The sequence below is a fragment of the Pteropus alecto genome, unplaced genomic scaffold (genome assembly GCF_000325575.1).
Source record: "Pteropus alecto unplaced genomic scaffold, ASM32557v1 scaffold92, whole genome shotgun sequence".
Taxonomy (NCBI): domain Eukaryota; kingdom Metazoa; phylum Chordata; class Mammalia; order Chiroptera; family Pteropodidae; genus Pteropus; species Pteropus alecto.
Genome location: NW_006432447.1, coordinates 17,939 through 32,840, shown reverse-complemented (window position 1 = coordinate 32,840; position 14,902 = coordinate 17,939). Strand labels below are relative to the sequence as shown.

Below are 14,902 nucleotides of genomic sequence, written 5' to 3'. Positions count from 1 at the left end.
TGGATGGTCATGGGGATGGGGAGCATGGCATAGGGAATGCAGTTAGCATTAATACATTGGCTAGGTGGAGGGTCAGAGGAGGGAGGGAACAATTTGGGAGGATCGTTTTACGAACTAGATAGATGTCTAACCAATGTATTGTATACTTGAAACTAATTAAATAAATTAAATTAAATAATTAAATAAATAAATTGGGGGAAAAAAAAACCCCAAACATGAAAACAATAGACATGACAAAGATTCTCAGCAGTCGGTCATAAAAGAAAAGCATGGCCAGAGTTAAGATTTTCATTTTCAGCTACTAAAGATATGACCTAAAATACCAAGAGTCATTGAATTAGAAAAACAAAGAGGAACAGCTTACTTTAATGATGCTGCCATCTTGATGTATTCAGGAGCTTTTTGGTCAACTTTCTCCATGCAAAGTCGTAATTTCTAAGAACAAAAAAGAAAGTGAGTGGTGCTCTAAGGGCACACAAAAGCCTACCCACAGGTTATGCTGCATCAATAGAGATATATTTAAAATATGCAGTTTTCTAAAATGTAGATAGTAGTTTTTTGTTTCATTTTGTTTGTTTTTACTGTTGTTATCAATTTCCTGACTCACAGACTTACTTTACAAGCAGAAAATTTTGCAGGAAGGAAAGAGAGGGCAAAACTTTTGACTGGATGTTTTTGAGAGGAGCAAAGCCTTCCAGGACACAAGCCAGAGTTTATCAAGGCAAAGAAAAGGAAGCAGTTGCTACATTCTTACTGTCAGGAGATGCAAGACACCAGCACAAGGCATCTACAGAGCATACTTCAAAAAAGAAGGAAGCAAAAAGCACAGTGGCTATTTCCAAATATGAGTTACCAGGTCATGAACTCTGCATAAACGATGTATAATGGCTACATGTGCAGCTGAACAAAGGGTTTAATTAACACTATTTCTAGTAGCCTGAGTAGTTTCACAGTGATTCCAGAAACACAGCCTTCATGACCTGTAGAACTGCTAACAGTGACCATTCAGTGATCATCGGACAAATATACACTCTTCTGCTCAGTTTTTGCCTGAGTTGTTTCCTCTACCAGGGCTCATCTCCCTCCTCCCCATCTCCTACCACCTCCTTGCCTCACCTCCTCTTGGCTAATCCTTCTCAGCTTGCAGGTCTCCTCTGGCCATTAGAAGGCCCGGCCAGTCCAATCCTAAATCTTGTTTTGGCACTATACTATGTTCCTCTCAAAATAGTATCTACTAAAGGTGTTCTGGGGTCGCTAGTGGTAACAAGAGCTGAGGCATGTGAATGGACTAAAAAGCGGAAGCTCTAAGCCTATAGACAGGCAGTTACTCAAACTTGTAAAGCCTGAAGCTCCCAAATGTCACAGAACTTTTCTGGCACTGTTCATCACCATCTCCAGCTTCTGCCTTCGTGCATAAAAACTGTCCACACTGCATGGCAACCATCCTTTCTCCTCCTGTCCCTAGGCCACCAAAGCCACCAACCTCTACTTTCAAGAAGGCAAGGAAAGGTGAGGGAACAAGTTTGCAGCAACATACCCAGTATGACTCTGTGACTCATCCAGGGCCCTCACTAGGAAATCATACCATGGTCATTTAGCAGAAACTAAAAATGTTTAAAAAGAACAACTTCCCAAAGCAGTTTTCAAAATGTGCAGGCATGTGTGTAATGAAAAGCCAAATCTGCTTCTCAAATGAGACCAAGGACTGAACATAAGGAGTCACCTCATAGAGCTTCACAATGTCGGGGGTGTGCTCCTTCTCGTCGATCTGCTGCTCTCTCTTGAGCAGTGTGTCCTTGCAATGTGTACAGCAGCGGATTCGGTCATCATCTCTCTCATCCAGGACGGAGCTTACACTGCTCATGCTGCTGATGCTGCCCCTACGGGAGCCATGGACACTGTTGGGTGACTGACTGGGGCTGGTGTGGGTACTCAGGGAATCCTTGCTGGCACTGGTGAGCTTGTCTGTAAAGCACAACATAGAACAGGCAGCAGTGAGTCTATAGCCTTCAATCACCCCACTGCCCATGACGGGGAGTACATGGGTGCTGATGAATTAAGAGTAGGCACTGCCTTTGGGCAAGAAGCACCGACACCTATACCTTCCTGGGGTCAGGTTTTACGGAGGGAAGGACTCCTGTTGTCAGCCAGGAAAGAGCCAGCCAGATGGCCTTGGACAGTCTATCTCTGAGGATCGAGGCATGCCCCTAACCTGGCCTTACCACCTACTGCCCTCCTCCATTTGCCATGCTTCAGACACAACCTATATTCTCCCTGGACTATATTGACAGCCTTCTCCACTCCCAAACACCTGACTCCTACCCCTTCCAAAGTTTAGTTTGAACAGCACATCTTCTAGGAAGCCCTCCCTTATCCCTTAAGGCAAAAATGATCTTCCCTTCCTATCAGCAGTTCCTACCACATCACCCCTCTTGGAGAACTTCCTACTCTTCTCCCTGTATGACAGGTCTATGTACACCCCAGAGCTGTCCTGGGAATCTATGTCTCTGAGGTCAGAAACTGTGTCTTATTCATATTTGTACCCTACAACAGGGCTACTTCATAGCAGCCGCCCAGTAAACGTTGGTTAATTAGCCCAACAGAAGAAATATGAATAGTGTCCCAAAAATATAGCTTATGAAGTCTCAGGTGAGACAGGGAGTTGATCTCAGGGAGAAAGGGAGAGTATCAAGGTAATTTGTGCCCAGTGGATGTCAGAGCTGGACAGAAGAAGCACCTGCTGTTCAGATGCCCTATAGCCAACATAACATGGCAGAGTCAGTAGAACTCTCTAGGGTTGCAAAGCCACCCCAAATGTCCCAGAATTGGCCAAAAGCCTATAAGATCATCTTTAGTAACTTTTACCCAGCTGAGATTCGAAGTTCCGGGCATCTGGTTCCACCTAGCCTTTGTAGCCTCATTCCCATAATTCTCAAACATGTTCTCCACAGTCCTATTGCTTGCTCATCCACTAACCTTCCCCAGGGCCTTTCCAAATTCTACGCCTTTTGTCCTTCTCTTTACCCAGGATGCCCTCCTGCCCCATCTCCTTGTAACCCTAGTCATCTTTCAAAGCTCTTCTCGAGTATCATCTCCCAACCATGAGCATCCATGTTTCTGCTCTTCCTCATATGTTTTTCATATTATAACACTAAAGTCTGTTCTATATGACGATGTCTGTCTATAACTTTTATCTCAAAGGAAAGGATTAGCCTGCTGCTCATTTTTCAAGACCCTGTTTTATAGTCTCCTCTCAAAGCCTCATCTTCAACTTTGAAGCGGAGCTGCTAAAGATATGGTCAGCTCTCCTGGGTGCTTGACACAACTTCTCTCATCATACTTACCTCTTTATAAAGCAATTATTTGTTTGTGAGTCTGTATCCCCTGCTAGGACCCCTTGGGGGAATGGACAATGCCGTATGTACCAGAGGTAGGCAAACATGACCTGTAATCCAAGTCCAGCCTATTTTTGTATGGCCCTCGAGCTAAATATGGTTTTTAAATTTTTAAAAAGTGGTTTAAAAAATGAAGAAGAAATGTCACAGAGACCATACATAGCCTACAAAGCCTAAAATATTTACTATCTGACTTTTTATGGAAAAAATTCGTCAACCTCTGTTACAAACCATTGTATCCCTGGCCCCTAGCACAGTGCCTAGCCTGTAGTGGGCTTCATGAAATCAACAAGTGAATGACTGAAGATCCCACTGGCCATTAATTTAAACAAAAAAGTTCAAAAAATCACCCAGTGGTGATTAGCAAACAAGCTAGTCTCTGGAGGAGATCAGAGTCAAGGGCCCTGCCTCCACGTTACCTACTTGCCAAGGGAAGGCTGATGAGCTCCATACACTTCTTGCACATAATAGACCCACAGAGACGGCAGTGGTGGCGGCGATTACGGATACTAAACTTATTCCCACAGTCTGGACAAAAAGGGACATCCTGGTCATTGACCCAAGGTACCACGGACTTTTCTATTGCTTTGAGAAGAACAAACAAACAAAAAAACAAAAAGCAAGTCATTTTAAAAAAGAAATTTCGTCAGGGAGAAAGATAAATTGAATGTGAGCAAAATTCTAGTGTTACCTCGGATCTTAGCCGACTCGGTATTCGTTCTGTCAAATGCAGTGAGCTGACAAGATAAAAGTGCCAAATGGAATTAGTCAGGTGATGGATATACTTTCCACAAGCAAGAGGCGTCAAGTGGAAATTACCACATCTGTATTTCTCAAGTCTCATCTGTTATCCCCAACCCCACAAAGTCACAAAAGCAATCTCACATGGAATAATCTAGAAGGCACTTCCCTTCCTATGACCTACTTCCAATATTTTTATTTTTAGCCCTTTAAGCAATAACCAGGGGTAGGCAAAGATGCTGTGGGAGTGGCTACTGAAAGCAATGGGGAACTCCCAGTTCTCCATAGTCCTCCTGGACAATGAAACTGGCCATATATTTCTGCCCTGCAAAGCACACATATAGAACTGTACTTGTTGCTATCATGACCACCACACAATCCAGCTAATACACAAGTATTTCTAAGGTCAAAGTAAATCAGAGTGATCATGCTAGGGAAGTCACAATCTCGTACCACAGGACAAGAAGGTCCAACCAGATGTTCCCACACTACATGCTAGACCCGACTAAGTTCTCATAGACCTAGTCACCAGCTTCCCTGCCAACAAATGATATCACACACTATGCTCCATTGCATGATTGTGCCTGGAACACCCAGAAGAGGAAAGAATCTGAAGGCAGACAGGTTTTCCAGAAGCCAAAGGGCTTCATAGGATAAAAAGGGAAGCTAGATATGTGGCAAGTCTGTCAACCTGGGTCATTCCCTTCAGTACAACAAGCCAGGTTACAACTGTCCACCACGTACTCTGTACCTCTCCAGGTGGCGCGTTTCTCTGCCAGCATCAGATATGTACAATGTACATGACACATGATGCAGAAATGTAATTTTTCCCTCCAGAAAATTTATGCTTGCAGAAAAAAAAAAAAGTGTTTTAAAACAACAAAATTTACCTTCTCTAACCTGATTATTAATTTATTGACTTCAACAACATAGTGGTCAATCCTGGCAGCTCGGTGTTTTTTGAAGTCAGAAAGATGGCTTCTCACAGCACCTAGAAGAGGAGTTGAGAAATGAGTTGTTATTTCTCTGAGGAAGCCTCTCTACCTTGCTGCTTAGTCTCAATAAATTTCAAAAAACAAATAAAAATTCTTGGATTTTAGAGTCTGACAAAAAATTCAAAAACCAGGAAAGCATCCATGTATCTTTTCTTCCCTAACCATACTCTTAACATTTAAATTTTAGTTTCAAGTTCTTAGGGATGACTGTAAATATTAACTTCTAAAATTTGCCATTCATTTCACCTTTCAGTCATTTGTGACCTTCTTCAGTTGTTGAAACAGATAAGTTAATCAGAAAATCACGTGGATAATTTAACACTGACAATCATGAAAGAAGCTATCAAAAGGCTAGTTAGAATTCACATGCCTGAAATTCCTCCTTTGTGTTTCTAACTGGCTTTCAGATGTAACTCATAATTACACGTGTATAGTATTATTTTTAAAGCCATTTTCTCCTGCCATGATGGAAATGTTTCTACTCTCCAATATGGTAGCCACTAGGCACATGTGGAGATTGAGCACTTGAAATGTGGCTAGTGTATGCCTGAAGAACTCACATTTAATTTCAATTTACTTAAATTTAAATAGCCACATACAGTTAGTGGCCATCATTTTGGACAGTGCAGTTCTAGGGTTTTCCTCATCCAAAAAGACACGTTCTGTAGTGGCACTATAAAAATATGGTAGATGACCCTGGGTAAATAACACTTCACTTCTTAGAGCCTGTTTCCTCATCTATAAATGGGAATGAACGTCACTAGCCATTCTACTTCTCAAGGCTTTTGTGAAAAGTGAACAAGATAATAAATATGAACATATAATAAAGCACTATAAAAGGATCATTATTTATCCATTGCATGGACAGAAAATATTATATTCATAATTGTTATCATTCAATAGTTAAAGGACAGGTAAGATTAGCTAGTTCTACTCTGTGTGGCATGACCTTTTTGGTAATAGCTTTATTGAGATATTATTCACATATATATAATTCATCATTTAAAATGTACAAATTCAGTGGTTTTTAGTGTATTCAGAGTTGTACAACCATCACCAGAATATATTTTAGAATACTTTCATCATCTCAAAAAAGATGATTATTTTGAAAGTAAGTAGATGATACTATAATTATGTGTTTTAGAAAATTAAGTTGCACAAACTAGTGCCTCTTACTAGGCAAATAATGTGTCATCTGACAGGAGATAGCCCAGTCAATGGACTCTGCGCCTGGGCTGATGTCACAGACCTGAATTCCTATCCCAGTTCTGCAGTTTCCCAGATGTCTGACCCTGGGCAGGTCCCCAAGGGGTGCTGCAAGGATTGAATAACAGCACACATGGAAAGCATTTAATGCAGTGCCGAACGCGAGGCAGCTGCTCAGCTCATTCTTGTTCATTTCCTCCCCCGCCACTAGGACATAAGATCCACAAGCAGCTTAGACCTTTTGGTTTACTGGTGCCTCCCCCAGCCAACTCTGAAAACATTACCTAGAACATAGAGATGCTCAATAAACATTTACTGAATGACTGAATAGAATTTCTTACCAAGTTCCTGGGGTTCCCACATGTAAGGATCAACCCCCCCATAACTGAAAGACTCATATCCTTGGGTCCCCGATTCTCCTCGGTCATCATCTCGTTTCAACAGCCTGTTCTTTGCTTTCTTAGCCTTCTGGACAAGACCTTGAAAAAATGAAACAAACAGCATAAATGATTCCATGAAGAATATCCAGTAAAGAGTCAAAGGAAGTCTTAAAACACAAGAATTGAAGAAATAATTATGCTCTGTATAAAAATGCTCAAAAAAAATTTGGATCCCAAATAAAATACAATTATAAGCACGCAACCACTGTATTACAAATACCACAGAGCAATCTATTCACTTGGCAGTATTAGCAGTAAGTTGGTTTGTGTGGCCAATGCATAGCTAAGTTACTGCTCACTGCCAAATATGAGCCCAATTCAATAAAAGGCTTAAAATTTATGAGGGGACCAAGGTGAGGAAAGTGTTTTCTACTAATTAATTGGAGAGGTGGTTACATGGGTATGTACATTTATCAAAATTCACTGACTAGCACACTTAAAAACTTATGTGTAAATTATATCTCAATTAAAATAAATATTTTTTAAAATCAAATTCTACAGTACTAATTTATTAACCCTAGGGACTCATGAGTAAACACTTCTTGTTTACCTCCTGAATGATTCAGCCAAACCAACATCCCAGGGCTGCTGTTCCCCATAATGCTTAACTGTACATAGAGTTCTTCTTCACCTATTCACTTACTAAATGCATGTGTGAGAATAGTGACAAAAAGCTTCAAGAGACCTATAACACCTACAATATAACACAAAGGGAATTAGACTTGGTAAGAAGAGAAAATGTTTCCTAAGTTGATCCCTTGTATGTACCAGCCACAGAGCAAAGTGCTTTCAAATACATTACGTCAGTTCACGCTCACATTGTGAGGCAGCTGGTACCCCTACTTACAAACGCGGACATGACATCAAAGAGGGGGAAAATTTGCTTCGCCCAAAATCAGAGAGCTTATGAGCAGCAGGGCTGGAACTGGAAACCTCATATATTTGAAACGAGAGCCCCAACTCTCCCTAGTTAGCATCAATTTGAATATCATGCCTATGCAGAACAGGGAGGGGTTCTGCCACCTGCACCGAGGTAAAAGGACTTACTATTAAAATGGAACAACAGTCTACTGGTGGGAAGAAAAGTCACAATTCTAAGTTGCTCTCATTAATGTTCTTAAATCTTGGGTGACTGCTATCCCTCTCTGCTACTAGAATCCAATAGGAAATATCAAATTTAATACAAAATGATATAATGCGAAATGATATAATACAAAATGATATGATTTTGAAGTACACTGTCACTTGAATAACATTAAAAACACTCCCACAGATTTTCAAATATCTAGATAAATGCAGACATGGAGGGGCTGGCAGGTAGTGGGTAAAACAGATAAGGTTATAGACATGTCTTTGTTAGACAGTCAGGTTAATATGCAAATTTCCTGATCATCAGTCATTCTGATGATAGCTTTCTTCAACTGGAAAAACAAGGTCTTCCAGAACTAAAGGACACCCTCTAAAATATATTAGTCTTTCTTAACAGTGGAGAGGAAAGTATCCGATGTAAACAAAGGGTCCAACGCACAAGAAATTTGAGTTTGCAAACACCAATTCATTTTTGCAAACAAGACTAAACTGTGTCAAGTTAAACAGGCAGTCCATGCCATTAAATCACTTTAAGAGGCATAGATAAAGTGCCTGGCATCCTTCCCAGGCTTGGTATAGCCCTTTAAGAGAGGCCAATTAAGAACAATCCAATATGCTTTTTAAAACACTTACGAAACAGAAGCCAAAGTTAATCCTCACCCACCTTTTCTTCTACTTACTATAGATGTGCTAAACTGAAGCTGAACCAAGGATGAAGCCCAAACCCAGCGACAACTTTTTAGTAATATCAAGTTTATATTTTCTTTTCTAAACTGCCTCCAAAATGTGAAACCAAGGGTCACTCTTGGTTTTAACATTTCATTTCCCTAAACTAGTAATGTCACAAACCTAAGAATCAAAAGACCAAATGGAGAGGTGATCTGCTTTTCAAAGGACTTTCTCAAAAATCTTTGATATTAATTTTTAAAACTTTACTTTCCTGATTCTGAAACATGAAAACTACAACATAATCAAGAATTCCTTCCCTACTAAAGAATGCTTAACTCAAATCTTTTGGTTCAAGGTAGAGGTAGAGAGGGCGAGGGGAATGGAGGTAAAAAAACAAGTGAATACTTTCAAGTTTCTTTCACATGGAACAAAATTTCTACTCTATTTAGTATCCTCCAAATAGATTCTATATCTATTATTCCCTAAATAACCTTAAACGTTTTTCCTCTAATAAAAGAGTTATCACAGGAATCTGAGGACATTCTATAACCTCTTTACCCACTGGCATCAAAGTCTTAGTGATATCACAGTGTAAGACCCAGTTCAGCTGACACTGACTGGACACTCATTGAAAATCATGAGGCCCTTCAGTTGTCCAAAGGAAACCAAAATAATCAGTTTGTCTTCCAGCTGCAGAACACGCTGCAATTGGAATACAGGACCTCACATCATCGGTGATACCATGTGGAAAAAGCAGCATTAGACTTAGAGGTCAATTCCTGTGTGACTCTGGATGAGTTATTCAACATCTCCGAGCCTTATTTTTTCTCTGTAAAATGAGACCAACCACCTTCCTGCAGGATTGAAGAGTCAAATGAAATAACATATGTGAAAGAACTCTGAAAACTATACAGCACAAAAAACTTTTTTTTTTTTTTGGCCTCCTGTCACAGTCTTGTTCCAGCCAGAAACCACCTGGTCCATCATAGCCCTCAGGATTTTGAAAATGTTTTATCATGTTTTTTGATATGTTATAAATGTTAACGCTTTCAGCAACTCTTTTTTACTGAACTGAAAAATGTGACAGAATGTGACTATTTGATTGCAGGGTGCATGTTACTGGCAATGTGTGGAGGCCAAAATACACTTACAAATACATGATCATTCCTTTCTCTCCTACCCAATAAAGAACTGTGAATACAGCATCCAGATCTCTTTACTCTCACTGCCTTCAGACATGCTACCAGCTGTAAGAAGCAGGTTAGCTGAATCACTAAAAAGTGAACTCTAGAGCAGCAGCTTTGTATGTAGGGGTTAGAATCTGAAGTCCAGGAAATAAACACTGTATAGTTAAAATTACTTTGAGAAATTATTTCTGCAACTCTCTAAGACCTGAGCCCTTGGAAGCTCAAATACCAAGTTTTAACTTTTTTTGGTTTTCTTTGCTTTTCATCTATGACATTCCTTTTCCTGGGCTGCAGAGGACAAGGCCTAGTTCAAAAAAGGATGGCAGAAAAGTTTTGAATTTGTGACAAGTAAATGAGTCAACAATGTGCCTCCACTTTCAATTATCTACCCTAAGAGGGTTTCTACTCTAAAACCCTCTTAGGGTAGATAATTGAAAGTCTAGCAAGAGACAACAGAGCACAGTAATTACATTTATTAGGTTCAAAGACTGGCTGGCTCTGCCTCATTGTGTGACTTTAGGCAGGTTATCCAACTCTGTGTCTGATACCCTTAACAGGAAAATGGGGCTCATAGTCACATAGCAATTGTGAAGATTAAATGAAGTTAATACATGGAAAGACTCTTAACAATGTCTGGCACATGGTAAGCACTAGATATATGTTTGTGACTATTATTATTAATTTATGATTATTATTTTCATATTCTGGCAGCAACATGGAAGCTGATGAAAACTATGCCATGAGTTAAAGCTCCCGATGGCAGAAGGGGATAAGCAAAATCTTCGTCTCTTACTTTTGATTTGCCCTTTGACATCACGGTCTTCCCCAGAGTGCTCTTCCTCATAATGTGAATGAAGCTGATAGAAAGACTGCAGGTCCTTCAGGCACAAAGGGCAGAGGAAGCCCTCCCTCACTTCCCCTGGGTCATCCAGAGAAGCCATGGCAGTGTCTCTCTCAAGCCCCACAAAGCAGGGGCCTCATGCCAAGAGTCAGCTTGATTCCTCTGCAAAGGACCAGGGCTCCTGCAGCATTAGTTCGACCAAGCAGCACATGGATGATGAGGAAGTAGTATCATGGCCCTGGATGAGATCCCCTCTCTGGAGTAGGAGAAGCCTTGAGAAAGGAAAGAAAAGGGTTCTAATCAGGCAAATTACCAGCAATTGAGAATTTTCTTTGTTTTTTTCACAATTCAACAAGGGTACTTAATGTTTGTTCAGCACAAGTTTGAGAACACGAACTGCTTTCTCAAATCCTTAGACCAAAACACAAAACCATCTTAGATATGAGAACATCACTGGACAACAGCAACTCAATAAAGTGGGAAGCACAGATTCTTGAAGAAAGGAAAATTCAACTTCAACAGCAAACACAATACCAAGACAATTTTCTAACGTTGTTTCCAAATGGTCCAACTTCATAATTGGTAGATCACGGGTAATGTCTGAAGTAGCTATCAACAAACAGAAGTTTTTCTTTGACTCTTCTGAACCTCGATCATTGATTCAACCACATATATTAAGCTCTTGCACCTGTGTCAAAAACGCAACAATGAAAAAGAGGTAGTGTCTGCCCTAATACACAAACAAAACCCAAACCAAACCAAACAAAAATCCCAATCTCAGTCTAAGGAGGAACATTAGAAACCTAGTGGTCAAAAAGAAAAATCTAATTTGTATTTTATACTTGTAGAGCACTTCCTCTCCAATGAACTTACTAGATTTTATAAACCAGTAAGTGACAGTTTAGCTGGAAGCCTAATGTTCTCACTGCTTCAAAAATAAAAGGATTTGGTGCGTAAACAATTCAGGGCTTAATAAGTTACATTTTCAGTTTTATTGGTCCATGACAAAGCCACTTGCAGTGTCACCTCAGAAAGACTTCTGGCCATAAGGACAACCCAGACAAAATCATTCCACAAAAACAGACATTTCTCCCCAAGAGCTTGAAGCTGCCAACCACTGTAGAGAATGAGGGGAATGTATGACCCTCAGCTCTGGATGGATTTGCTTAGAGGGGCCACTGAGGAGGGACTGCCTGCCTGGTCCTCAAAGCTGAAGGGTGGCAGTGACCTAGAAAATAAACAACTGAAATACCAAGTCCCTGCTATTTTCCTTTAGCTAAGAAATCCAAAGACTATATATACAAGTGGATCTTAGCCCCTTTTCCAAATAGTCACTGAAACAGCAGCTCCAGTTCCCTCCCCAGCCAGTGGTTCCTCTGACACGCTGACAGGCCCCTTCCTTCCTGTGCACTCACCCCTCACAACCACAAATCAAACACATATACACCCTTCACATCTCAATCCAACCTCACTTCCTCAAGGAAGTGCCTCTTGAAGCATTCTCCCATCTGACAACTCCTGCACTTCACAGCAGTGATCTCAATTTATATCACAAGTATCTTAAGTGACTGAATTCATAAACCTGTAAGCTCTGTAAGGACAGAGACGATGTCTGTTTCCCCCATTATAACCCCAAGGTCTAGCACAGCGCCTGGCACAAACTCCGAAGAAACTCAATGAACGAACTGAACTGTAAGATCATACAACCACACACACACCACAAAACCATCTACATAAACCACCAAGCCAGACTACATAAACCACCAAACCATAATGTATGCAAGTCCTCACACTCTAAACCATTCAAAAACAAAAACAAAAACAAAATAAACCCTACATATCTTGCACCTATACATTCGGCATGAATGCTATGCGGCCCCATGCCGCATAAACTACACATCCCACAGCCGCACTCGTCACCGCGTCACGACCGCACACAACCCGCCTCCACCCAACTCGACACGGTTATGCACACGTCGCAAAACCACACATATGAACGACTCAACCCCACAGTGCAGACACGACAACTTCACACATCACACGCCACATAAAACGCTACAAACAACTGCACACAAACTGCACCAAACGCCTCAACCTCACACAACCAGAGACCCAAACACGACCATCCATTAGACCACCCACGCACCCTTCAAATGCGTATCCAAACCCAACTGTACACGCCCCGCGGCACCATACACCCAAACGGACCCTACTGCAGGCAAACACACACGAGCGAACTGCACGTCCCGAAAGCCAGCTGGCCCACCGCGCACGTCACACCCACCACAACCACTTCATCCCACACCCGCACGGCCCGCCAGTCTCCGTGCCTGAGGCGAGCAGCGCCCCCGACCCCTCAGGCCTGGCCCGACCCGCTGTACCAGGCCGGGCTCCTGCGGGCTCGCAGGCCTGTCCAGTCCTCGGCCCGGGCTCTGAGCCTCCGCGGCTCCTCACACAGTCGCAGCCGCCATCTGCATCGGTTGCTTGGCGCTCGGCAGGCGCGCCTGTGGCGGCGCCGAAACCGGAAGCAGCTGACAGCAGCCTGCGGATCGCCGAGTCTTCGAGGGCGCGAAGTGGGCGGGGACACATTCCAACAGCGCTGAGCGACTGGAGGCATCTGCGCAGGCGCTGTGAGAACCAGCAGAGCGCCGCTCGGTAATTTTGCGACGTTTTGACGTCCTAGGTACTTACGTACAATACGTTAAAGCCAGACCTCTTGCTCTCTACCCCATTGGTGGGAAAACTGAAACCTGTACGTAGTATAATTCTTTAGCTCTTGACCAAGGTGTGCAATGAATGAGCCAGCAGGGGTGGGGGTGCTGTCTTTAACACCTACTACCCCCAATCCCAAATACAGTTCTAAATTAATTCGAATCAAAGTTCTTGTGAGCTAGAGATTAAAGAGTTATTCAGGAGACTTGGAGGATGTGGAATGATCTTGAATAGAACCACATGAGCGTGGGGACTTGCAATGGGAGGGTGTATCCGTCAGGAAGATGTATAGCATGGGGAAATCTGTGGCGTCTTCAAATGCAGATCAAAACCACAATGAAGGGGTAGGGAGGGAGTAATTGGAGGAAGATGGTCAAAAGGTACAAACTCCCAATTACAAGACAAATAAGTTCTAAGGATGCAATATGCAACCTGAAGATTATAGCTAACATGTGCTGTATGATATGTAGGAAAGTTGTTAAGCAAGTAAATCCTAAGTGTTCTCAACATAGAAAAAAAATTATTTTTTGCTTTATTATTTTCTTTTTATTGTATCTATATGAGATGAATGTTAGCTGAATCTATTGTATTTATTTCACAATGTATGTAAATCAAACCATCATTCTGTATGTCTTAAACTTATACAGTGGTGTATGTCTATTCTTTTTCAATAAAACTGAGATAAAAACAGCATACAATATAATCCCCACATAGGCAAAAACAAAAACAAGTATTGGCGAGGTAACAAGAGGTAACAAGAAGTAACACGTATTGGCGAGGAAGTGAAGGAAAGGGAACCCTCGTGCACTGTTAGTGGGAATGTAAATTGATGCAGCCAATATGGAAAACAATGGAGGTTCCTCAAAAAATTAAAAACAGAACTTCCAACTGATCTAGTAATTCTACTTCTGGGCATTTAGCCTATGAAAATGAAAACACTAACTCAAAAAGATATATGCCCCCCCCCACTATGTTCATTGCAGCATTATTTATAATAGCCAAGATATGGAAATAATCTAAGTATCCATGGATAAAAAAAAGAAGTGATATAGGAAAGGTCGAAACAGCAATTAGGTTTGGTATCATGGGCTTTAGCACAAGTTATGCCACTTTGGGCCTGTGGTATTCTCCTTAACAGCATAAAAACCTTTCTTAACCTTGCGCTGTTTATCTCCCAGCTTTATCTTCCAACACTTCTTACATTTCATCATCCCTATGTTTACATAGTCAATTTCTTCTTGGAATACTATTTCTCATCTTACTCTAATTTTCCTTATCTTTGCTTCCTTTTCTGTAACACCAGTTTTCTATCGTTCTTATACATCTTCCTCAAGAATCGTCTCCTCTAGGAAGCCATCCCAAGCCCTGATTCTCATTTGGCCTCCTCCCTCAGTCTATGTTCACACAGGTCTTGAGTATAACTTTCTCTTAGTATTTGCCAATGTATGGTGTAATCACTGATTGATCTTTCTCCTCCTACTAAATTGTAAACCTTCTAATGTCTTTCTACTTTGTATTTCTAATACAGAGAACAAAGAATAAATATTAGTTGGATGAATGATAGGTAAACTGTATTTCAATGGGGTTATTTTGAGGAAGAGTACCTATTTTCATTAAATCTGAATAC

At 41.3% G+C, this 14,902-nt stretch overlaps 1 protein-coding gene across 2 annotated transcripts in view; it reads right to left on the bottom strand.

Moving 5' to 3' along the window:
* Positions 1 to 13,097, bottom strand: part of RBSN (rabenosyn, RAB effector) — a 24,783-nt gene extending 11,686 nt beyond the window's left edge. The window contains exons 1-8 of one of the 2 annotated variants that reach the window (XM_006907166.3): positions 12,945 to 13,097; positions 10,516 to 10,835; positions 6,679 to 6,816; positions 5,027 to 5,127; positions 4,087 to 4,132; positions 3,819 to 3,980; positions 1,724 to 1,965; positions 365 to 435 (exon numbers count right to left, since the gene is read on the bottom strand). In XM_006907166.3, coding sequence (XP_006907228.1) covers positions 365 to 435; positions 1,724 to 1,965; positions 3,819 to 3,980; positions 4,087 to 4,132; positions 5,027 to 5,127; positions 6,679 to 6,816; positions 10,516 to 10,663 — 908 coding nt within the window. In that variant the 5' untranslated portion in view covers positions 10,664 to 10,835; positions 12,945 to 13,097. Of the gene's footprint in view, positions 1 to 364; positions 436 to 1,723; positions 1,966 to 3,818; positions 3,981 to 4,086; positions 4,133 to 5,026; positions 5,128 to 6,678; positions 6,817 to 10,515; positions 10,836 to 11,097; positions 11,465 to 12,944 lie in introns of those variants that run through there. The other variant, XM_025043644.1, reaches the window with a different exon arrangement.
* Positions 13,098 to 14,902: the final 1,805 nt, after the last annotated feature.